At 39.7% G+C, this 26264-nt stretch overlaps 1 protein-coding gene across 3 annotated transcripts in view; it reads right to left on the bottom strand.

Annotated features, from left to right (window-relative positions):
* The window catches only part of Lama2 (laminin subunit alpha 2), a 549107-nt gene that overhangs the window by 110183 nt on the left and 412660 nt on the right, over positions 1-26264 (bottom strand). For all 3 annotated transcript variants that reach the window (XM_013110210.3, XM_013110209.3, XM_005065788.4), the window contains exons 34-37: positions 23257-23355; positions 13954-14065; positions 9188-9350; positions 7575-7785 (exon numbers count right to left, since the gene is read on the bottom strand). In XM_013110210.3, coding sequence (XP_012965664.1) covers positions 7575-7785; positions 9188-9350; positions 13954-14065; positions 23257-23355 — 585 coding nt within the window. The remainder of the gene's footprint in view (positions 1-7574; positions 7786-9187; positions 9351-13953; positions 14066-23256; positions 23356-26264) is intronic.

Genomic DNA, 26264 nt, shown 5'->3' with positions numbered 1-26264 from the left:
GGAGACAATTACTGCCATGCTTTCATGTGGAGTTTCTTTGTACTTCAAACTCATTCATATTCTGCCTCCCCTCATTCCCCTTACATGTTTAATGGAATAAAGTAAAATGTTAGTCTCTGGACTTTATATGCTTTTCATATAAATCCTAGTGATGGTTTATATTCATGCAGTTTTTTTAAGTTGTGCAGAGCAGCCTGTAAGTCTTTGATTCTGTGGGTCCCATGTTCATCACCTTGAAATGAACAGGAAACTGAGTCATTGAAGGGCTATGATTTTAGCGCTTGTGCCTCCATCAAATTTCTACGTGTCCTCTCAATTCTTACTGGGAAGTACTGACTCAGAACCAACACTGTAACAAGAACTCAGGCTTCTGTGAAATTAGATAGAAAAGATTTGGCTTATAACTGCCAGGCACAAAGAAATGCTCTTTAATTGTTAACCATTGTATTGATGGTTTCATTGTAATTTCTCACTTAACTTACTGTCTATGTGAGTGTGCATATGCATGTGTGTTTGAATGTGAGTGTGTGAATGTGAGTGTATGTATTTGTGATATATGTGTGTGAATGTGTGTGTGTGTGTGTGTGTGTGTGTGTGTGTGCGCGCGCGCACCGGAGTGCTCTTGTGTGTGGCATATGTTCATGTTTAGGTAGGTGAGTGCATATCTGCAAGTAGGTGTATGTACACATACACATATGTGTATATGTTGACACTCCTTAATCATTCCCCATCTTCTCCATCTTATTTTTGACACAGGGACTGTCACTGAACCCAGAGCTCAAGGATTTGGTTATATTGACTGAAGGAGCTTCGGGGATCTGCCTGTCTCTGCCTCCTGAGTGCTGGGATTAAAGGCATGCGCCACCTGCTGACATAAGGCTTTTATTTGAGTCCTGAGGATGTAAATTCAGATCCTCACGCTCATGAAGGATGCACTTTGTCAGTTGAGTCACCTTTTAAGGCTCCTTAAAAATTTATTCTATGGGGGCATTTCACCAATTATAGTGATATAAATACGTCATTTTTTATACAAGTTGATTTTTCTTCACTAGTTTTGGGAGTGGTTCTAAAAACACGGGTTATTTAATGGACATCGAAGAAATAAACACATCACAGATACAGGGACCATGGAAAAAAGACACAGCCTACTGAATTGTGCATAATGATGGACATTGCATAGAATGTATAATGAATAATCATAGTGATGGTTGTAGATCATGCATTACATACCAGAAAACCATTACCCTGTACATTATCTCTCATTTCCAGCTTCCCACCATTTCATACACTTGTTAACTGAAGCCAAGAACATATTTTTCACCACAGTGTGAGTCCCACAGAAACAGTCTCTCTAGCATCTCTTTGAACTTCCCCAGTGAAGAGTTTTAAATGAGTGAATGAAAGTGAAGCTCATGACATGTGTTGTGTGTGACTCAGCTCATTGAGATACTGTGTCTCTGCAAGATTCAAAGGAGTATTTGTTTTGTGATTACTGCTTTGCTGACAAAAAATTGCAGGGGGAAGTTCTAGTGTCACTGATTTCCAGCTACTTCTTTGCTTCCAAGGGTATGAAATGCTTTACATAAGAAACACCGGCCCCCAAGGTCTTGTATAAGTATATAAAGGTACATTGTACACGGAAATTCAAAAGTGCTCTCTTCGTTGTTGCTTGCTTCAAATAATGCAACAAAGTCATTTAAAGTACTATGTCAGGGCTGGAGAGTTGGCTTAGAATTTCAGAGCACTGGCTGCTCTTGTATAGGTCTTGAGTTCTATTCCCAGTAACCACATGATGTCTCACTACTATCTACAATGAGATCTGGTGACCTCTTTTGTCATGCAGGCATACATACAGAACTCTGTATCCATAATTAAAATAAAAATAGCATGCCAATGGGAGGATGAGAGGGAAAGATATATCCATGGGTGTGTTAAGCAAAGAGCTACATCTATTTCTTTTTAAATAAACTAGAGAGTATCTGTTTAAAGTTTTTTTTGTAATTTTTTAAAATTTAAATTAGAAACAAGCTTGTTTTACATGCCAGTCTCAGTTCCCCCTCCCTCTCCTTCTCCCCTGCCCCCCCCCCCCGCCCACAGACTTCTTAAAGTTTTAATTGGATCAGTTCAGGGAGCCAACTGTAATATAGGGGTCATAATTTATTCTTTATCACACTAAAGAAAATGATGATCTAGAGAGTAAAGAAGTTTAAGGGTGTCTAATTTCCAGATTAGATGATAGACTCTAGTTTTGAAACAAGGAATATGGAGATTTGAGGCTCCAGGAAAATCAGAGAAAACATTGATTTCTCTTTGCTTTATGACATTCTTTTGTTCTACTTATCAGTAAAAAAAGTGTTTTTGTATTTGTGCTGAATACAATTTGTGGCTCTAAGGATACAATCAGAATTGGATATGTATTTCTTATGACTTCTCTGAAAGAGAAGTATTGTATGGATATCAAATGTCCAACAAAGGCCAGCTGTATTGCTAATACAAAAGAGTGAAATATTTAGCAGGTGACTTTCCCTCTTTCTCCTTCTCTTCCTCTGCTTCTTCCTTCTGGTACACCATAAGGTCACTGCCCTTCCTCTAAGGGACACCATAGGTGACTATCCTTTCTCTAGGGTGATCTTCACACCATGATTTTCTGCCCTGCCATAGACCACAAACAATGGAACAAGTAGTCCACAGACTAAGACCTCTGACAGATGGAACCTAAATGACCTTTTCATCATCATGCTTTTTGTTTTGTTTTCCAGACATGGTTTCTGTGTATTATTTTGGAGACTGTACTGGAACTCACTCTGTAGACCAGGCTGAGTTCGAACTCACAGAGATCTGCCTGCCTCTGCTTCCCAAGTACTGGGATTAAAGGTGTACACCACCAACGCCCGGCCTGATCCTTTTTTTTTTTAATTTTGCATTTGTTCTGTCACAGCAGTGGAGAGATAAATAACACAGAAGGAGGAAGTACATTTGTAAATTAATGTGCCAACTTGAGTAATCATGAGATTCATGTTATAAAGATAAATAAAAAGGAATAAACAAAGATTGATGTAGGATATAGAATGTATTGACAGGAAGCTCAGAGTGTTTAAGAGACAAGAAAAGGAAGGTCCATATATAGAGACCGTCAGTCTTTAAAATTATGCTAGAGATTGGGGAGGATTCATGAAGTCACACCCCTAAGGAGTTATTGGCAACAAATGACTGCTGTAAGAGGGAGAAGCAGTTTTCTTTAGGAATGGAGTCCCACATAGGTTACCCAAATTGTAATCTGTGGCCCTGTATCTTTGCATATATTGGTAGATCAAAGTGGCCACAGTGAATTAAAAAAAAAAAGACACATGAAGTTGGAATGGGGAAATGGTGGTGTATAGAAAGGAATTTCAGGGGAGAGAATGGGTGATGGATTTGATCAAACATATTATGTGCAATCATGACATTCTCAATAAAAAATAAAAAGTATTTCATAAGCATAATAGTTAATTCATTCTGTTTAGAGACCGACGTTGATTATCCTACCTTTTCTTTCTAGATAGTTACATCTTCATCCCTTCAGACCCCTTCTTGATGAATATTGCCCTTCTCTTGTGCTATTGTTTATCGGTTAGCTTTTGTAGGTCCCTGCAAACACCATCTCCCTGTCTACCTTTATGTAGCAACTTAGAGCTTTCTTTCTTGCAATCGTCTCTTCAGTCAAGTTCTAAGAGTGGACATTGGGCAGAGGGTCCAGTACGTATTCTTTGCTTCACTAGTTGCTCATCTGTTCCCAACCCCTCGGCCTCTCCATTGTTAGAATGCCCTTCTCACTCAGCCACCACCAGTAATTAGTGTTCACAGACTTCTGTGATCTCATTCCAAAGGGCATTGCCAGAGCCATCTTTCACTACTTTTGATGTAACTTGTAAATGAACCAGCCTGCTCTATGTGAGATTTCCTACAGTCACCTTTTGCCTTCACTGTCCATACTTGAGTGCATGTTGTTCCCTTATTTCTATAAGTTTCTTACAATTTTTGGTGTGTTGGCATTATTTCTACAAATATTTTATTGACCCTCCTAGCCAATATAAACTACAATATTAAATAGAGGGAAAAGATAAACCGTGGATATTTTTTCATATTATAAGTTTGATTCAGTCAGCAATTATTCATACTCAATTTGAAATGACTGGGTTACCAACAGCAGCCAGATTTGATCAACATTTAAATGTTAGGTCAGTTTACTCTCTGTACCTAACATCACACTATTGAATGACACAAAGCTGATTTTGCAGTTTACATGAGCCCTTAATAAGCCATTTACTGTGTCACTCTAATCTATGATTACATATTTTGGTTGCTTCCCAGTGTTGAAGCTATAAACAAAATTCTTTAGTCACATAAGCCTATTTTCTTGTAACTCAAGATTTGGAATCTGCTTATTCCCAATGACTATCTATGCCAACATTCATTCACATGTACTCTTTATTCCAATTCTAGCAACCATGAATTCTCTGTCAGAAATGTTACCTCTTTTCCTATGTTTCTTTTCATGTGCCATTTCCTGTTTCTGAAATGTTCATCACCACTGCTTCCACCAAAAGGCACTTATACTCTGGTCCTGGAATGAGTGTCAGAATCTCTATGAAGCTGATCTACCCTTATCCACTTTGGTTACTTCCATGATAATTTCTACAGTGCTAGCATGGTTTGCTTCTTTGCCTGTTTATACCTCCAAGTAGAATCAAGTTATTAAAACCATCAGTGTTGTTGTTTTATATCAGTGTTTCTTAGACTTGAGGTTGTATCTGAGTCATTAGAGAATTTGTTTTGTCTTGTTTGTCCTTTGAGATGAGGTCTTATTATGCAGCCTGTATACTTTGGAACTTATTATCCTTTTGCTTCTGCCTCATAGGTTGCAGACATTACAGGCACAAGCCACCATTACCAGATATATTTTTAAGAACAAGCTTCTTAGCTGGTCATTTTCAAATAAATAAATAACCATCCCTGTTGGGGAAGTCCTGTGTATTTGTCAATAAATCATTGCTGGCCAATAGGGAATCTAGATAGGTGGGACTAGGAGTCCAGAACTCTGGGAAGGAGAAACACAGGGAGTCGAGATGTAACGCCATGGGGTAGGAAGCCCGGAAACTTCTCCGGTAAGAGACATACTTAGATCAACAATTATGGGGTAATTACTTAAGTCAGAGCTAGCCAGTAAGAAACAAGCAAGGCCAACAGCTTCATAATTAATATAGGCTCCTGTGTGTTTATTTGGGACTGATGCGGCTCTGGAACCAGGCTGGCGGGAAGGCTTCTCTAAAGAAAAAAGCCTCCCTTTACACATCCCTTTGATTTGGATCTTAACATTACCTTAATAGTAGACAGTACAAGGGGAGTTTGAAGTCACTTCATCATTAAACCTGCTGTGTACAGTATAGTTGCTGTTTTCAAATCTGTGTGGCCAGTAAGTGAATTCAAGTATCTCAGTAATGAACACCAGGTAACACTATAGGCCAACCTATGCTGACCCTGCAGGGGAGGCCATGGATCATGGATACTGTCTATTTAATGAATTCTGCTGGTGTGTGTGTGTGTGTGTGTGTGTGTGTGTGTGTGTGTGTGTAAATGTATATGTGAAAGTCAGAAAACAACTTGTGGGAGTTAGGTCTCTTCTCCACAAGGGATCTGGGAATTGAACACAGCCTTTTAGGCTCAGGCACAGTGACAATTAGCTACTGAGGCAACTTTAATGACTTAAGTAACATTTTTTAAAGGCTAGTATGGCACCTACCAAATTAGTATCCCTACCAATGTAAACAAACAAAAAAGCACCATACTTTATTCTTGACAATTTACTTAATTCGCCTATCTTATCCAGAAAATATTCAAATTAGTCTTTAGTTAAGCACGGCATATGATATAAAAATACAAAAATTACGACATGGAACTCCAGGACTGACTGTGTAGAACAAACATCTGCCAGGGTGCCTGAGAATGACAGAGCTTGGTTTTGCGTATCACGAATGTGAGGAGCAGCCGGAGTCCCCATTCACTGTATCACTATAACTCTTCTTGAAATACTTCTCAAATACTCAGTGTGCTTTCCACAAAGGGAATTTTAATTTCCTAAACTGTTCCCATAAAATGATGAGGTAGAACTCTGGGTAAGTTACAGCACTGGAGTGTTAAAAAGCTGAGTGTGTCATGTCGGAGCATGTGACAGGACACAGCATTTTCTGACTCTCCATGGACTGCTTTCTTTTGATTATTGTGTCAGTGGTCCCCAATTTGGTTAAGATTAGATACATGATTTACAGTGAAAGTCTTCCTCTTCAGTTTTCTATGACTGTGACAAGGCTAAGTCCCAGAAGAGGGAATGTCTCCCCCAGGTTTCTTTTAATTTTATTTTCTTAGACCCAAAGGAAAACAGACCAAATAAAAGGACAAAAAACTAAAATGTGTGGCTGGTTTAATTCTCTGTCAGGGCCATTTGACACACATTTTAGAAATCTTGCACAATGTTGGAGCATTGAGTTACTGGTGATGGTGATATGTTAGCAGAGCTGTGGGTTTCCTGAAGCATTCGGATCTGCTGGGAGAGCAACAGCAAGAGGTGTGTTGTGTATGGAGAGAAAAGTGTTTACACACCAAACACAATTCTGTGTCATTGTGTACACTACATGCACTCTCAGAGAACCCCTAAACATTAACCATGCTATGATCAAGAGAGAGAATGAAAGGAAGGAAGGAAGAAAAAAAGGAAGGGAGGGACAGAGGAAAATACAGGTGCTGAAAAGAACCTATTTTTGTCTTAAGCTCAGCAACTCTCTGGTAAATGGTGACTAGTCTCTGTGGGGGAAAGGAGGGAAAACAACCTAGACTTGTCTGTCATGTTAGGCCCATTAAAAATGTCCTTGTCCGCCGGGCGTTGGTGGCGCACGCCTTTAATCCCAGCACGCGGGAGGCAGAGGCAGGCAGATCTCTGTGAGTTCGAGGCCAGGCTGAACCGACAGCCTCCAAAACAGAGAAACTCTGTCTCGTAAAACCAAAAAAAAATGTCCTTGTCCATGAACACGTTCCAGTGAAGAAGGGAATGAAGGCTCCCTTCTTCTGGTCTCCAGGTTTCTCAGAGGCTCAGCTTCTACGCAAGCAGAGAGAAATGTAGTGATTGTTTGCAATCACATCTCTGAATTGAGTTTGTGGGTCAGGTTGGGGAGCTGCAAAGCTGTGTGACACTGGGACTTAGCAATTGTCTATGTATGTTCCATTATAATGTATTTACTGTACAGCTGGAGAACGGATTGACCCCATCTGGATTTCTAGGTGGTAGCACACTCGTCATTAACATGGAGGTTCCCTGTCTCTCAGGAAAGAGTTTCTTTCATGCCATCATTATAAACCTTCCGTAGTCTCAATGACACAGATGGACAGACAGTCACATGTATACTCTCTGTCTCTTATCTCTCTGTTGTTTCTTAGAAAACCTCCCAGAGTCATAGCCTTAACCTTTGTAAACATACATGAACTTCACTATTCTAGATGTATTCAACCTGCTCCCCATTCCCAAGAGGGCTCCTGGCTCTCACCTCCAAAATGGTCATGTTTTTTTGATTGGCAGCAGACAAGTGATTAGCATCTCGTGTTTTCTCTGTGGCTTCTCTCAGTAGATCCCAAGCATCATCAAGTTTGTCCTTGTAACCTGCCAGTTTCTCACGGAGATTCTTTTCCATTTCTTCATTTTGGGCTCTGGACTCGCCAAACAGCCTGTTCACTCTCTTCAGAAGGCCTTCTGCTGCCCTGCAAACATTCCCAGCACAAGCATACATCATATGGTTTTGCTTATATCAAGCTATGTTACAAGGGGATGCTAACACAGAAAGGTTAAACATAGGTGAGAACACACCAACAGATTCACTATGCACGAAGTCAAAGTGAAACTGGTGTCTGACTGTGGAAGAATTTTTAATGAAAATGGAAAAGACACCTGTTAAATTTAGTCATAAGCCTATACTTCCAATTGTTTAGGGGTGTCATGTCATGGTCACAGTGTGACTGGTGAAAGGAAAAGTTTTGTTTTGTTGCACATATAAAAGCAAACAAATCAAAGTGCCAGTTGACCCATCATACTGTGCTACTTTCTTTGACTTTGATGAGTGACTGTTCACATGTTTGCTTACGTAATGGCAGGTGGAACTCTCAGGGTTTTGTCATGCTAGAATAATATTATAATTTTGTTATTGTCTTTTTTTTTTTTGGTTTTTACGAGACAGGGTTTCTCTGTATTGTTTCGGAGGCTATCGGTCCAGCCTGGCCTCGAACGCACAAAGATCCACCTGCCTCTGCCTCCCGAGTGCTGGGATTAAAGGCGTGCGCCACCACCGTCCGGCTTTGTCTTTTTTTTTTAAGTTGAGGACTGAACCCAGGACTTTGCACTTACTAGGCTCTACCACTGAGCTAGGTCCTCAACCCCCTTGATTTTGATCTAGTCTATCTTTTCTTACAATTCAGTGATCTAGAGAGTCCTGACTTAAGTTAGCAGCATTTCCTAAAATGGTAAAGTAACGATGGCCTTGTAAGGTGTGACTTATTTATCATTTACCAAAATATGTGGTCATCTCCTCCTTGTCTTCCTCCTCCGTCCCCCCTCTCTCTGTCTCTCTTTCCACTCCTTCTGCATCTTCCTCCCTCTCTCTTTCTTCTTCTCCATTGAAACAGGGTTTCACGTATACCAGATTGACTTTGGATTTGCTATGTGGTCAAGGATGACCGTGAAATTTGGATCATCCTGTCTCTCTATCCCACAAGTTCTGGAATTGCAGGTGTAACATCATGTCCAGGTTATGCAGTGTTGGGGATCAAAGTCAGATATTGTGTATGTAACGCAAGCACCTACTGGCCAACTCACACCTCCAGCCCCTTGAGTTTATTGATAGTTCCAATGTTTCTAATACCAGTCATTAGCAAAGCAAGCCTATTGACCTACTTACAAAAAACAAACAAAAATCAGTTCTTTTACTTATTATTTTACATATAGGAAAGAAAGATGGTTTTAATTAATTTTAAAGCAAAGTCGATAGCACTAAATGAAGGCATGAAATATAAATAATAGCAAATATCAACATCCCCAGATAGAAATGTAGGAAACTCTCGATAATGCTGATCAATTGATCAAATGATAAAACACAGAACATCTACTCACACTAGCTCATCCTCAGCCACTTCTTTCTGTGTCTGAAGATCTTTATTTCTGAGTTCCTTCAGCATCCGATCGATCTCTTGCTGAAGCTCTTGCAAGTTTCTCTCCACAGTCTTGTCTTGACTTCCTAACGTCTCATTTAGTTTTACAGCTTTTTCATTTACAGCTGTTGGGGGAGGGTGGGTTAAGAAAAATTTTGTAAATGAAGCAATGAAAATGTCAAACGCAAAATCGGCATTCAACATCTGGTCTTCTCACCATCTCCGCAGTGTTCCTTCTGAGAATCAGAGGCAGCACCAAAGAGAAATATGTGACATTGCTATCCGCTTTAAATTTCTTTAGAGAAACCATTACAATTAAACTACCGTGGGTCTAGCCTCAAATGGAGGACATATAAATATAAAGGACATTCAGATTCTCTTCAGGTCAAAGGGAGAGACAGGAGATATATAGGTTAACACCCTGTGACTGACCATGCAAGAGCTTTTGACAAGGCATATCCAGAACATCTCAGAACACTGAGAGTAGAAACGCCTTCAGCTGTGAGCTCACTGAACATGGACCTGCCTTCTCATTTTCACAACTCCCTCATCCTCAATTTTTGAAGGCTGAAAGGAGTACCAGTTTATGGAGGAGACAGGTATATTAGCAAGAAAGATGCATGCCTTCAAGCAGTAACATCTATCCAGGGAGTCTGTGTTTACTATGCAGTAAATGGGGCTTCAAGCTGTGCCCTTTGGAATGCTAGAATTCTCCAGGTGGTTCAGGTACTCTACAAATGATGTCTGTTCTGCCAAGAAACTGCTTGATAGGTTGGTGTTCTAGGCAAGATTTCATTTGGAAAAAGAATTCTCTGTCAAATAAAACTTTAAAAACTTAGTGAATTGAAACAGTTACATAGCTCTATCATTCATTTTAGCCTCATGTTTTCTGAATGTTCAGTGGGACGTTACTTTGGAGAGTTGAAGAGAGATATTTTCTCAAGCTCTTTGTCTTTCGAATATATATTTCTACAGTATTACCCATGAAAATCCCCAGAGCAAAGAGTTCGGCCTGACCAAGTGGTATTTTCTAACATTTAAAGGCTTCTCTGAAGACCTCTTTAAGATGTAAAAAAATCTTGGATTTCCTTATTGGATAGATGTTTTCTTTCAGATTTACACTGGGCAGTGCTCCTGAGTCAGGTGCATACAGCAATCAGTGTGGGCTTTGAGAAAGTGGCTCTCAAATGTGATACCCTACCCAGTGGCAGCAGCAACACACTGGAGCTTTTTTAGAAATGCAGATTCCTAGGCCCCGTCACAGATCGACTAAGACAAAAAGTCTTGGAATCAGGGACCAGCAATCTGGTGCATGACCAAGTACTCTGGAAGTTTCTGGTGTTTCCTGGGATATAAGGAACACTGATAAGTTCAAGAAGCCATGTATATCTCAAGTGCTCTTTTCAAATCACCCCCTTTCCTTATAAATGTGTTTGGTTAGAAAGCCCCTGCAGTCAACACTTGTTCCTGAGTGTCATAGCTAGAGACATAATGTTTCTTTCCATCAAACATACTAATGTAAAATTTAATTCCTGTGTGACACTAGGTAGAGATGGGGCCTCTGTCATCTTACAGTGTTGCTTATAATCTGTTCTCAAAGATAAATGTCTGGAGAGAAGAAATTGATCGGAAAAGAATAATTAGATAAAGAATGTATATGTCATATCTTTTCAATAAAACTGGCATGTGAAGAAGTAAAGACATTAATAGGGTACACAAAATGGCTGCAACAACGTGCATTGAGAAAGAAAACATAATTTGTATATAAGAGGGGCTTGATCAGAGGTCAGTGGTAGGTTATTACCCAGCATGCATGAGGCCCTCAACTCAATCCCTAGCACTGAGAAGAAAGCTAGTTGAGCAGAAACGGTTTGCTCCTTCTAAAGCTTATGTAAGTGGAATCAGAATTTACACTAAAGATAAACGTTATTTAATCCTTTATTCTAAGGTATATAGTGTCAATACACTTCCTACAGAGTTGAAAATAGTTGCAAAATATGAATTGACTCTACTTGCTCTGATCTTATTTCAGAAGAGGGTTTTATGGAAACTAGCATATCTAAAGTCAAGGTAAAAATCAACATTGAGGGAAACTAGAGGAAAAGAAAAAATGAGAATGAGGGGAATGTTTCTAGATGGAAAGGTTTGCCATGCTAGTTTTTTCTGAAATATCCTAAATCAGCTCCACACCATGACAACAGCTGATGCGCAGCACAGACTAAATGGACCCTTCTCGAGAGAAGTAGGGAGCATCTGTAAGACCAGACAAACTAACTCCTTGGAGGAAGCAAGTATATTCTCCATATTAAATCTGAAAATCCCTCTTATGAGTAAGTGCATCTGGAAGGAAATGTGTTCTGAGAAACAAACAAGAAAGATGTCCTAGTATTAATTAAGTTCGGCTATAAGTCACAGCATAAACACTAATGGGCATGATCATTAACTCTAACCTGTGAGATAAAATGCAATTCAGTCACAATATGATCAAGAGTCACAGCACAGTAGACATAAAATTACAGTACATATAAACATACATTGTGGTTGACTAGAAGTTGATTGTCCATGAAGACTATGATCGGTAAGCATTTCATCTAGCTAAACAAAACTGAAACAGACAAATGCCTGACCAAAGCCTTCACTTTTCCACAGCAATTGACTGCCCCTAATAAATTACAGAAGAACCCCTGATCACCCCAGTGCAGAAGTTTAGGTGAAGTAATCAAAAGTGCAGCTAGGTAAGATAAACTATTTAATCTTTAGGCAATTCCTTTCCTCCCTCCCTGTCCTTTCCCTTTACTGCCTCTCCTCCCCATATCTTTTGTTCTTTCTCCCCTCTTCCCTAGACTGTTAAGCCTCCTGTAGCCAATCTCTTAGAACATCTCAGCTAGAATTTAGCTTCTTTCTGGCATATGAAAATTTGAACTTTTATTTCATTGTGAGACATGTATTAATTCTACCAAACAATGTCTGTTGGCAGAAATATGCCATGTTCCTATTTCCTTAGATACAGCTATCCCACATGACACCTTACATGAGTTAGTAAATAATGTTGTCTCTGCACAGATGTGTTCAACTCAACTGACCAAAGCACAAGGTAGGGAATGAGAGCTGCCTCTCACTATTGACCATGCTTTTTTGACTGCTGTGTGGACTCATAAATGTGCTTAAATGCTATCTTTACACTGTCCCTAATGGTGACTTTGTGTGGTATACAAACTATAAGATGGTATCCAGAAAAATATCAAAGAAGCATGTAAAAAGCCCACGGTAACCAAATGAGCAGCTATACTTGCTTCTCTCTTGAGGTGGGAGTGGCAGATTTGTTGCAAAGAAGAGAGTAAGCAGTGATGAACCTGGAGTCCACTAAAGTGTATATAAGCAGTTATGTTTACAAACAAGTTACTTTTAAAATTTTATTTTACTTTATTTCTGTGGATACATACCTTGAGTGTTTGTATGTACACCACATGCATGTAGATGCATTTACAAGCCAGGAGAAGGTGTTGCATCTCTGGAACTGGTGTTACCAATGGTTTAAGAGCTGTCTGACATGAGTACTTGGAATTTAGTCTGTGTCTTCTGCCAGAACAGCAAGTACTCTTAACCATTGACCCCCAAACCAAAGATGAAATGATTTTAAAATGAGTCACTAGGAGGTCATTGGGTGTTGAGTGGTTGAGACTTCAGACAGAAGATTGTAAAGGTTACCTTCAAAAGTCCATGTAGAAGAAAGCAGCTTTCTGTCATACATTTGTTGTTAGGGGGCATTTTCAAATGGCATCAATGGAAAACAATACTCGGGAGAACACAACAACAGTTTCATGGATGAGATCACAGAGCACCGTGAGCTAACTCAGAAACTTGCTAGAGAAAGTAACATGTTCTACTTCAGAAAAGACTCATCTGAAAACCCTGTCACTGCTCGCAATGGGGACTCAGTCGTTATAGATATTGGACCACCGTCAGACTTTGCGTTGAAATTTAGTTCCCAAGCCCTCCATTTTTCTATATCACAAAGCAAAATAGCAAAAGTCCACAGTGGTGTAGAACAATAGGTGTTTAGCTTTTATTTTTTTTTAAAAAAGCCACTCTTTGAACCTTCTGAACATGCATCCATAGTTAATGTTTATTGATAGAGGCTGAAGTGCTAAGGACTTCTTAGTCTGGGCTTTTGCCCAAAGAAGTGGCTTCCACTTTAATTCTGTCATATTGGGAGATGCCAAGAACCAGTTCCTAGGGAACTGTGGACTGCATGCCAGGGAGCCTCTGGTGAACTTGTGCAGCCAAATCCTGAACAACAGATGTTCTCTTACAACCCGTACCAAGTACTTGAAGGACCATTTTGAGAAATCAAAGAGCAGTGCTCATGTACCAAATGGAATTTCAAAAATAACTTTTAAAGAGACAGGATTAACAAGTTGTAGATTGCTTTGATTAGAAAAATAGCCAAGGATAGGGTTTTCAATGAATTATTTAAACATCTTCACATTTATTCATATTCTGCACCCATAACCACCAATTTATCAACGGCTATTGCTCATTTAACTCTGTAGGCTGTAGATTTCAGGTAATCGTGACACCAAACAGCTCAGTCAAAACCTTTTTCTAAACCTAAAGACTTGAATTTAGAAATGACACCTCTTTAAAAGGGGAATTTCAGTCATGTGCAATCCCTTTTTAAATTTTTCTGTAGGAGAAAACAAAACTTAAAATGTGATTTCCTAATACCTTCGGCATCCTGGACAAGCTCTTTAATGAATTCTTCTAAAGATTTCGCTCTTGTGTTGGTCCGCTCAGCATCTTGTCCTGTTTGCTCGCCATCTGCTGTCACTTTGGTAGCCTAATGATCCAAATTTAGGGAAAGCATAATTAATAGAGATGATGATGGTAGAGCTACATAAGCTCCCACTGGCTACATTTTATTTCAAATTTTACTTTGAGCCAAAGGCAATTGATGAATTATTGATCAGATGTACCGGCAACAGCACCCCATGCTCAAGTATACAATTAAACTTTATTACTTTTCCCATTAAATGGAAATCAGAAAACTGTATTTGGTCCTATTAAAACCCCTGTTATATGTGGTGACACAAAGTGATAATACACAGTTATTTTGAAGAATCTTCAAGTTTCTGATGCCAAAAGTGTTTGCCTCCGTTAGCTGCAGTTCCGTCTGTATTTTATTTTCTGAAACCATGTGGTGTGCAGCAATGATCTCTTGACGCAGGAACTGGCCATCTGTCTCAATAAGCTTGATCCTATGGATTCACTTTAGATCAATATGCTAATTAAGAAACAAAGAGGGTGGGGAGTACTTAGCTACTCAGTAGTAAAATGCTGTTTTGTAATCCTCCAAAGATGCCAATAAAACATTAAGGCAGACTTAACGCTTGCTTCCCTACATGACACCACTGGAAATATGGCTGCTAATGTATGTAATCACACACCATGGACAACAAAATGAAACAGAAGCCCCCAAACAGCTCTACCTTCCAAAGTGTAACATAAAACATACTCAATTTGGGTCACACTGTAAGTGCCTTTGACACAATGGGATAGATTTGAAGTGTTCATTTCAGACATAAGATCGTCAAATACAAATAGATTAGATGACATTAAATATTTCTTTAGGACTAATGCAAGGTTTGGAGCACAATGGCATGGACTTAAGATTTATTTCTCTATGTAATAAGACTTCTCTCTTTCAAAAGATATTGATACTGAATCAGAGAATCAAAATGTGCCTCTGTGTGATGTCACACTCTACAGCAACTCCTTGGGGGTTGAATACCCCTTGCACAGGGGTCGCCTAAGACCATCTTGCATATAAGATATTTACATTATGATTCTAACAGTAGCAATATTACAGTTATGAAGTAGCAATGAAAATTATGGTTGGGAGTCATTGCAACATAAGGAGCTGTAATAAAGATTTGTAGCATTATGGAGGTTGAGAACAACTGTACAGTCTTGTACTAGAGTGCTTGCATTCTAACAATGACCAGAGAATTAATGTCTTTTTTTATAAACACACAGTGAATTTTGAACAGTATATATTTGTTTGGCCAGCATAAAACAAGCCAGGAGATGCCACAGGAATTACTCTGCATCCCCTCCATCCCCTAGGTTTGATAAGAAGTTAAATTAATGGTGAAATCTGAACTCCTGTTACTGTTACCCTATTTTTACATTTGCAAGTGTTAAAATTACAGGGATGTAAAGGGAAGAAGACTTGGAACCCATTAAAACTCCTGTTTGCAGCAAGTAGCAATGACCTGGAGAATACTAATCAATGTACTTAATGCTCAGTTTATTCTTCCAAGATTAGTAATGGGATTGTTTTTCCTTTAGTATTTTTCGACAATTCTTTTTATAAGTAAACTATGCACATATCTCAGTTGCGTGCTTCCATGGTAATTGTTATGTTCCCAGCAATTTCTGTCAAATCAGGTTTCTGTAGCTATTTATACCCAAGGCTTAGATGGGTCAAATTACACACACACACACACACACACACACACACACACACACACCTTTTCCAATGTTACTTTTGATTGCTAACTAAGGTAAACTATTTAAGAAATTGACAATCTGAAATACAATACCTTAGGAGTTTCTGAGGACTAAACTGCACTCTGACTTTATCCTCCAATACCACTCTGATGTCCACATGGCACAGAACATCATAATGGTTTGATCTGCAATGTGGTCATCCTCCAGTATCTTATGAATGAATACACCCACCAGTTTACTTTTTGCCATAACACTATCTTTTGTGATCACATAGTCACACCATCAGGTACACTAATCTTTAAGAGTTTAATACAACTAATCCTTTACAAAGTTTGTGAATATATTCTCTCTTATATTTAGATGACCAGGAACATATCCATTGTGTTCTTCTCTTTCTTGACTTACTGCATTTATGGAGTGTTTCATAAGAGACTTCATTAACAAACACTTTAAAGTCACATTCAGCCAGTACTCCAGAGTCACTCAGGTGAGAAACTTTAATTACAAAGGTCATCACTAAGGCCATATGGAATGACTCTCCCTGGCTTCCTTTGAGCATGTCACATAAGCCAAGCAGTTCCTTTCTTTGGATCACTTTGTTTCCTACTGTCTTTACCCAGAATGGGTGTCTCCTTAACACTTTCAGAGATTTTACCTCCATTCATCCATCCCCTTTAATTTTTTCTCTTCTTAGTATGGCTGTTGACTGGGTTCTTAACTAGGCCTCCAGATTTACTGCAGACAAGTATTTCCTCCACAGCATAATGCCTTTTGGAATCACATATATTTTAATGAATAAATAACTGACTTACCTACATATCAACTTCCACTCTCCTCTAACAGGTACGTATCACAAGGGCAAGTTTTGGCCTGCTGTGTTCATCATTTTATATCTATCTCTCAGTATGGAGCCCAACTTTAAAAAGTAAATAGTCCCTGAATGTGATTAAATGGGTGACCAAACTGTTTTCCACACAAGACTTACCACTGTTGTTAGACAATTTTCCATATCTGTCTAATTTGTACCTTTGGGTCTTAGGATTCTGTCTTACTTCCATTATTCCAGAGCAATCCCGTCATGGTATGTGGCAAATTGCAGGGGGCCTAAAACGTTGGATGATTGGCTGGTATAAAAATAATGAAACCAAGCACCCTTCTGAAGTGCTAAAGCCTGCTGGAGGAATCCCAAAGTCATTCAGACTGACCATATGTCTGGTGCTATGCTTGCCAGTGAGTGTGGATGGCAGAACAGGTTGCTGGGCATTTCTCACTGTTCACATGAAGCTGCGACTCATGAACTGCAGCTGAGTACTCGGGAGGCGAGCCAGGCTACAGTCCCTCCATTCACAGGGACACCGTGTTCTATATCCTAGCTTCTTGAAAACTCAGAGTTGTGATGACACATGAGACTCCAGGATGGGGAAGGCGATGTGGAGGCTTAGGATGGGTGGAGTCCTCAGACACTTTAGGGCTTAATTAGGATGAGTCCCTTCTTTGGCACATACAATAACTTCCTCTCTTGGCTCTACCCAAGTAGAGAAGGAGATGTGAAGTCCCTGGCACCAAGACACTGGCTTGGGTGGATTGACACACTTGAGAACATGGTTCTACAGTCAGCTTTTTCAAGACAGATTCTATGCAGATTCACAAGGGCTTACAACACTTTTCATCTCAGCTCCCTTCCTCAGGAGACACATCAAAACAACATGGTCCTCATTTCTACAAGGTGGAAGGGAAAAGTATGGGAAGCTTACATGGTCTATTTGATGCCACAGGTAGGGAGCTGAGGGGGTAATAGGACTGTGCCAAGTACTATTACATACCTTTCTAACATGCAGGTGTGAGGAACCCATACAAAAACAGGCTGAGCACCTGAAGTAGGAAGAGGCCATGGTTGCATACATTGTGTACTTATAAGCATTTAATAAATCAATACATTTCAAAGTCCACATCAAATCATCACCTAGATACAAATGCTCCAAATTGTGTCTCATTATACTGTATACTATAGCTAAGTCAAAACAACCCCAGAACAGACTAGAAGTCATTTACAAATGATCTATTACCCAGGGTGGTGGTCACTGGCATAGGTGTCATTTGGGATCATCTCTACTTTTGAGTGTTAGAGATACGTCTTAGTTTTGTTTATTCCTAAGAGTACCAGGCACCATCATTCCTACCAGGCATTACCATGCAAACAAACTGCAGGGGGGAGAAACTCACAAAGAACAAGTTCACCTAGGACAGGTTGTTGGTAGTGCTACCAACAGATGCCATACATCAGCTGACAGGAGCTGCTTGTTGGATTCAGTTCAGGTGTTCTTTTTTTTTATTTTCCAGTTTAAATTTAGATAAGAAACGAGGTTGCTTCACAAGTCAGTTCCAGGTCCCTCTCCCATTCCCTCCCCTCCTCCCGTGCCCTTCCCCCAACCCCCCCCCCCGTTATCCCCTCATTCCCCCAGGGAGGGTGAGGCCCTCCATGGGGGTGTCCATAGTCTGTCATTTCATATAGGGCAGGGCCTAGACCCTTCCCCAAGAGTTCAGGGTGAGAGTGCACCTCACATTGTTCTATGGGAGTCCAAAGTCCGTGTGTATACTTGGGATGGGTACTGATCTGCTGCAAAAGGCTCAATAGATTCCCTAGGCCTCCTCACTGACACCCAAATTCAGGGGGTATTGATCAGTCCCATGCTGGATTCCCAGGCTGATGCCTGGGTTTCAAGAGTTAACCTTTGTCTAGTCAGCTGTTTCTGGGGGTTAAACCAGCCCAGTCTTAATCCCTTTGATCATCAGTCCTCCCTCTCTGTTACTGGCTTTCTTGAGTTCAGCTCAGTACTTAACCAAGGGAGTCTGCCTCTTCTTCGATCAGCCACTAAATGAAGTTTCTGTTTCCCAGACTCTCTGGCCATAGGATTGTAGGCTGGTACTCCCCAGATCTATGTCTAAAATCCATATATGAGAGAGTACATGCCATGTTTCTCTTTTTGTGACTGGGTTACCTCACTCAGGATGGTTTCTTCTAGTGTCATCCATTTGCCTGTGATTCTCATTATTCCATTATTTTTTTTTCTGCTGAATAGTACTTTTGTTTAAAAAATTGCCATTCCTATTTCTTAGTCATCTTCCCTCTTCATGTTTGTCTTATCCTTTGACTGTTTGACCAATACCTTTTACTTCTCCTAATATGCTGCACAATTTGCTTTTATCCTCTTTGATTTTCTTACTTCTACCCCTACTTGTATACTGCAATCTTTTCAGCGTTCCTTTTCAAAATGTTTTATGCACTAACACGTTTCTTTACATTTGATCGTCTTTTGAAAATATGCTCACTCACTCAACTAGATTGTTTCCCCCCCCCCCCCCGGCGTTTAGTTTTTGTTGATTCATTTTAGACTATTTATTTATACACAGACAACATGCTTGACCATTATGCAGACGTTAATTTACTTCTGAAAAGTGTGACTTTTACCTCCTTGTGGTAGCTCAAGCAAGTCTCACCATGCCTGTTAAGTTCTGCACATCATTTTCTTGGTTGGATATTACTGGTGCCTTTCATTACAGGCTTCTCTATGCTAAAACAAGAATCTAATGGAGCAGATCTAACTGCCTAGTAGACAACATTGCTTAAATGCCATCCCCCTTTGCATCAGCAGACTTTTATGGGTTCTTGCTATAATTATTTCAGATCTAATCATTTACAGAATATTTTCAAGGACCATCTTCAGACACTACTTGCACTGTATATAAGTGGCAGTGACTCATTTTGCAGGCAAGCTGTTGGACCAACAACATACAAGGAAAGACACCAGAAGCTGTCACATCACCCTGTGGAATGGTGAGGGAGATGTTTCTAAGGCATGTCTTTCTGAACATATCCTGTGTTGATTTTCAAAGCTACAAACCAAACCAGCATGGTTTGTTACATATACCCTCATCCCCTTATAAGCACAGGAGGAATAATAAAGGATGGTGGCAACAACTTGAGCTTTAATTTTTGAAAAAAATGAAAATAAAGCAGCATAAACCCATACCAATGCAGGCACTTAAATATTGAAAAACTAGCTTCCTTGCTTTGCATATGCTTCATCTTCATTAAGCTTGATTTTCAACAGACAGCAAAAGACACAGCACGGAAAGCTCAATTTTGATATTCAGGCTGTTTCCAGCACTGTCTTCTCAAGAATATAAAGCACATGGGGAGCAGCTATCTAAGAAGGGATTTAACTTAATATAAGTGCTGCCTCATTTTAATACAGTTGTAGAGAGATTCAAAATCAGTGCTGATTTTGGGTTTGTCCACATTTTTTATAGCTACTCTGATGCTAATCTTTTTAGCCAGAATTGCTAGGGAGATAGATTTCTCTTTTTAAAATAAGCTCAAAATATGTAAGGACTTCAAGGTGTAAGGGCAGGTGTTACATCATCTATGCAGAGTGAAACTGCATTTGTCTTAACCTATAGAAAGACTACTCATCAGAGGAATGAAGGCTTTAACTTTGAGGCAACTTTGATAACATAGCGGGTCTCAATCTTGGCTGATGTCAGAATGATCTGAGGTGTTCGAGAAAATCCTGTCATTCAGACTGGACCAATAGCATCACGATTCCCATGGGCCTGTGCCCTGAATCAGGTAAATTCCACAATGAAACCCCGGTCCAAGGCAGTAGGTATTGGACAACAGGAAGTTGTAGCCATTGTATGAATCATGCACTGGCTGTGTAGTCTACTATTGGATACTGAGCCCTGTATCCCTCTGCTTATGATTTCATATGCTTCTATAAATGTTTGCATTTGAAGGCACCTTAATCACCCACAAACTTGTGAATTGGAGCAACTTAGGAAGATATTATTCCTTCAAGGTGCAGGGCATCTTGAAAGAGGTCCTGGAAGGGAAAAACACTAAGTAGAAACAAAAAAGATGTGGAGATCAAGCTATTTTTTCATGCAAACAGCCTGTCAGATGTAATGTAGTAATGTAAGATGCAAAAATCGAGGAAACTGGGAACTGGATACATGGAAATCCTCTGTGCTATTTCTGTAACTTCTGAAAAATCTAAAAAATATATAAAACATTAGGTTTATTTTAAAACCTAACATTGGAATTAAGCACAAATGGATCACAGTGTAAAATGAAAAACTACAAAGTTCCTAGAGTATAAGAGAACAAAAATATAGAGTCTTGGGTGACGGTGCTGACCTCTGGGTTAAAATAGCAATGATACACTAATGCTAATGCGGAAACATTTTTTGATTAGCTCAACTACATTAGAACAACTCCCCCCTCACTTTTTAGAAAATGAAAAATAAGCCATAGAACATGTTAACTATCCTACAAAGAACCCTTAAAGTGCAACAAAAAGACAGGCTGGGGAGAGGACTCAGTGGGTAAGGTGGTTGTTGCACAACCTTGAGGATCTGAATTTGGATCACCAATACCCATGCAAAACATAAAATAAAATAATAATAAAAAACAAGTTGAGCATGATTTCTGTTTCTATAATGGCTCAAACCCCAAATCTAACAATATCAGAATCCATTAATGACATGCAATGACAGCAACTCCCATTCAATACTTCTGAGAATGCAAAATGTTCTACCCAGTCCAGAAGATTTGGAGACTTTCTTACAAAGATAAATACACTCATGTAAAAAAACATGCCAGCAATCATGCTGCTTGATATTTACTCAAATGAATTGAAAACTGTTCCCACACAAAAATCTGAACAGAGATATTTATAGTCAATTTCTTCATAGTGCTAAAACTTGGGAGCAATCAAGACATCCTTCATTAAGTACATGGATAAATCAACTGTGATGCGTGAAGACAGTAGAATATTTATTATTCAAAGCTAAAGAGTAATGAGCTATTAAACCATGAAAGGGTGGAGAGAAACCTTAGGTGTGTATAACTCAGGAGAAAATGTCACTCTGAAAATGTTGCAACAATGTTTCCAATTACACTGTATTCTGGCCTAGACCACACTACGGAGAGACCCCAGGATAGTGAAACTCTTCTGTACAATATGATCTTGTTGGATATTGAGTATTCTATGTTTGTATACAATGTGCAAGAGCGAACTAAGGCATGTTACAAGTTTAGACAATAACAATGTAGCACTGTGGGTTCACTGACAACAACAAATGTCCTATTCTTGTTGGGCAAGTGAACAATGGGTGACTGAATGTGGGGAGGGCTGAAGATGTGTAGAAACTTCCTGCACTTTCCACTCAATTTTGCTTGAGCCTTTAACTGCTCTTAAAAGGCTTCTAAACATATACAAATTTAGTCTGCGGAAAAGAAAGAAAAACATGGTCTGAGATACAAAAGAGATCTGACACTTCTGGCGAAATAGTCCCTTTGTCTTTAGACGGAGATCACCAGGCTACACAGGTTTCGTGAGAGCAGGGACTACACCTGCTTCACCTCACTTCATGCACACGCACCTGTGCACACACACACATGACTAACAGCTCCAAAAGAACAGGTGGGGCCTCACTGGTGGGCTGAGTCCTTGAAAAGAGGTTTCTGATATGGAACCCAGGAACAGTGGTTCAGTTGTGTGTTTAGAAACCAGTTGATTTTCCTGTAGGACTCTCCCTGGCCCAGTAACAGTTCATGGGGAACAGGGCCGGTGAGACTTAACACCTTGGCTTTATCAGGTTGTGTTGCCATTGTTAATTTATCTCCCTATTGAATCTGGGCAGAGCCTGTCTTTAAACAGACCAGGTAATCTCCAAGAATCTTCTAACTGCGGCATTTTTGGTCATTTAAACGTAGTTTATATAATTCCCTGGATCTTGGGTTGCAGACCAGCTTTCACGCTCATGTGTTCTTCTGCCCACAAGATGGCAGACTTTATGTTGTTTTCTGCAGTCTCCAATGGTTAAAAAGAACTGCAATCAAACTTCTTGCAGTTTTGAAAATTTAAACCCACAGATTGCTGGGAAAAGTCTGATAGAAGCAGCATGGGTTTTTACAGCCTGACTAAGTGGTGTCTTAAACGCTTCAGATTTTGACAATAAAGATTTCATTTTCTGAGTAGGAGTACTGCTTGAGACTGTATTTCTGTAAAACTGCAGAAACTCCATAAGGATTAAAGAGACAACAAGTATTTTCATGTTTTTCCCTTACATAATCAAGGACAGAGTTTTTGAAACTTAGAATTTATGAAAACTTTTACAACGGCGGCTACTAGGTAAAGTCCTCAAAATACATAATAATCATTAACCTTTTTCCTTGACCCAGGCCAAGTATGTCAGTGTTGTTTATTGCGTGTGTGTGTGTGTGTGTGTGTGTGTGTGTGTGTGTGTGTGTGTGTGTGTGATTGGAGGGAGCCACTGGGAAATAAGAAATCCTTTGGGGAAGAATTAGCCAACCATTATTCCCAGATCTCATGTGAACAAAGATGAAAATTAGAAAGAAGATTTAAGAATAGCACTGCTGCTTTCTTTAGTTCGAAGAAAACCGACTCCCTAAGGTCTGTGTGATTAAGGAGACTTGTGGCTTTTCTAACTCACCCTGCTCAGCAGCTCATTCATTTCCATCATGAGGGTGTTCAGGTTGCCCTCTGCCACCTGAATGAGCCTCTCCGGTGCCCGCTGCGGTGAGAGCAGGTGCTGGAAAAGATTTCAGACCATATACATCTTAGTAAATGGGTTGGCAGCCATTCTAGGGTCGCACAGAGCACATTTTTCCTGGACACTAGCACTCCTATCATCAATAGAAGAGAAACTACTGGGCACTTATTTACTGGCTGCCATGCCAGACACACATGTAAATATTGACCTGCTACAATTTATTGAGAAATTACCATGCTCAAACTTTTTTGTTTATCCTCCCCACTCCCAAATTCACTTCTTATAAGAATTCTGTGAAGTAAAGTTACTCCAATTTCTGGATGAGCAAACTATGGACTGTAGAGAATCTTTTTTACAAAAGGCCATCAGCTGGTATTTGGTTGTGTTTAGAAAGACCTTTAGATCTTTTGCTAGGACTCCCATTCTAATCAGCATGGCTGTAGTTTACAAGGGAGAAAAAGCAGTCCCTGCTACAAGGATCTTGCTTGCTGGACTGGTCTTGTGGTCAATATTGGGAGGAGCTGGCCTTGCACCACAGCTGTGCCAAGTTCCTCTACAATCTACAACCTACTTTTAGACAAGGTCACCCATGATAGTGATGAACAAAATGAAAATTAGTCTACTCTGTAAGCTTGTCAAAGAGGAGACCGTTCCACGTCCTTGTACAGATGACAAAAGTACCACAATGCCTATTTTGTGCCTATAGGAGGGAACATCGTTCCTTATTAATCACAACATTAGCCACTCCCTGTTCTAGATAAGATTCACCAGAATTTCCATTTAGAGCTCCACTCCTACTTTCTAATGGTTGAAAGGACTGCACACTTCTGCATCTGGAACCCATTCCATTCACAGAGGCCACGTCGATGTCTAAATGTTGCATGTCATTCTTTATGTCTTCTCACCGAGATACTGCATGATTCACCCGTGTTGCTTAATATCAATGATGGTAGTAAGTAAATAAACCCAGCTTTAACTATCATGGGTATTGTCCTGGTGGCCTTTGGTTAGACCTTGGGAACCATAACATGATCAAGTATAGTTCTCAAAGATTGTAAAATATGAAAACAAGATCCTAAGTTTTCAAATAATAAATGTATTATGGAAAAAGAATTGAAATAAGAAAAGAATGAGGAAAGTCTGTAATTGAAGAATTATGGAGATCATTTTCATGAACTCTAAGACATAAAGTAGAGGGGTGATAGAAGTCTTTAGTATTAGTGATGCTTATGGGTAGAAACTCTTCCATAAGGTTCCAGGAAGCTCACCATCCATTGATTACATATTATTTTTAGAAACAATTACGTCCAACTTAAATATTTGCTTTTCTAATTTGTTTTCTAGTCAGTATTTTCTCTGTGTTGAAAATAGCTAGTCAGCCTCCATTTCATAAAGTCTTTTATGTTCTTGAATGTGAGGCTATGAGGGAAATAGACTGTGGCCTAGCTTTCAAGGTTGTCCTTTATTTTCGCCCTCTCCCCTAGAGTTCCAGCCTTATCTCTCACAAGCAGGCCTGACTTCTAACATGGCAAGACAGGTCCAATGCATGTCTCTGTCATATGCAGGTGGCTCTCTAAAGCAAGAATGGGTGGTAAGAGCATGGCCCTGGACCAAGGAGGTCTCACTACTAGCTAACTAGATTGTCCCATATGAATTATTTTTGTCTCTTCAAGGTTGGAGAAGATGTTGAGTCTCACAGGCCCTAAAGTCATACTGCCTCTACATAAAATCTCACCTCTACACTTACTGGCCATGCAACTGTACTTCAGACAGCACTCCACTATGCCCCAGTTTTCCTACTTAAAAATATTTCATATGGTACTTTTGTTTTAGTACTTTCAGACTATTCCACCAAAAATTGCCATACACTAGGTAGCTTGAACAAAATGTACAGTTGTGGAAGCTGAACAACCCAAGCTTGCCAACTAATTCTGTTGCTGGTGAGGACCAGTACATGGTTGTCTTTTCCTTGTGTTCTGAAATGGCTGGCAGAGAAACAGTCCCTCTTCCTACTCTTCTGAGACTAACATTGCATCATGAGGGCTGCATCCTCATTCTTCAACTTAACAATGATCACCTCCCAAAGATCAGTTTTTAAAATACCATCATGATGGGAACTAGGGCTTGTGTAGCTCACAAATTGATGTGTTGAAATGCTAGTCTATATGGTGATGATGTTATCAAGTGGGCATTTAGGAAGTGATTAGGTGATGAGGGGAGACCCCTTCTTCTTGGGATTGTAACCTTTGAAATATATCCAGAGAGCTAACAAATTTTGCTAATAGATGAGGCCAGAGCAAGGAGTCATATATGCAAGGAATGTGCCCTTACCAGACACCGAGTCTGCCTTAAACTTGGGTTTTTCCAGGAAGCAGAACTGTTAAAAATGCATTTCTATTGGTTATAACCTAGCCAGTTATGCATCTTTTGAAACAACAAAATGGACTAAGACAAAATTTCCATATAGAAATTTAGGGGGACACAAACTATCAAAACTCCATTTTGCTTCTTGGGTTTTTATTGCTGTTGTTGCAAGAACTATATGTTATAATACATGTACTTTTTCATTATATAACTTTTCAACCAATATTAATGATTTTTACTGCAATCGTTAAGGTAATGGTGAGGATTAAAGAATATATTCCCCTGTAGGGAGAGATCTAGGTACCTGTGGCACTGACCACACTCTTTTGGGGTGGTCACAGGTGTATAGAGGCTTGTGGAGCTGAGGGACTCTCAAAAGGCTACAGAGACTAACCTGGGTTTTCTGTTTCTTGTGTAAGTAATTTCCCACAATAAGTAACAAACAACACCCTTATTTCGTGTACTGTTATTTTCCACAATATTCCCTCGAAAAGTATCTCCTGCTGGCTAGTGAATGAAGTAAAATGTCTTCCTCCTGTTCTCCAGCACTGCTCTTCTTTTTAAAACCTCCTCTGCCATTTAGA

This window comes from Mesocricetus auratus, unplaced genomic scaffold, assembly GCF_017639785.1.
Source record: "Mesocricetus auratus isolate SY011 unplaced genomic scaffold, BCM_Maur_2.0 Super-Scaffold_100018, whole genome shotgun sequence".
NCBI lineage: Eukaryota > Metazoa > Chordata > Mammalia > Rodentia > Cricetidae > Mesocricetus > Mesocricetus auratus.
Note: the sequence above shows the minus strand (reverse complement) of the source record. Positions and strands in the feature narration are given on the sequence as shown.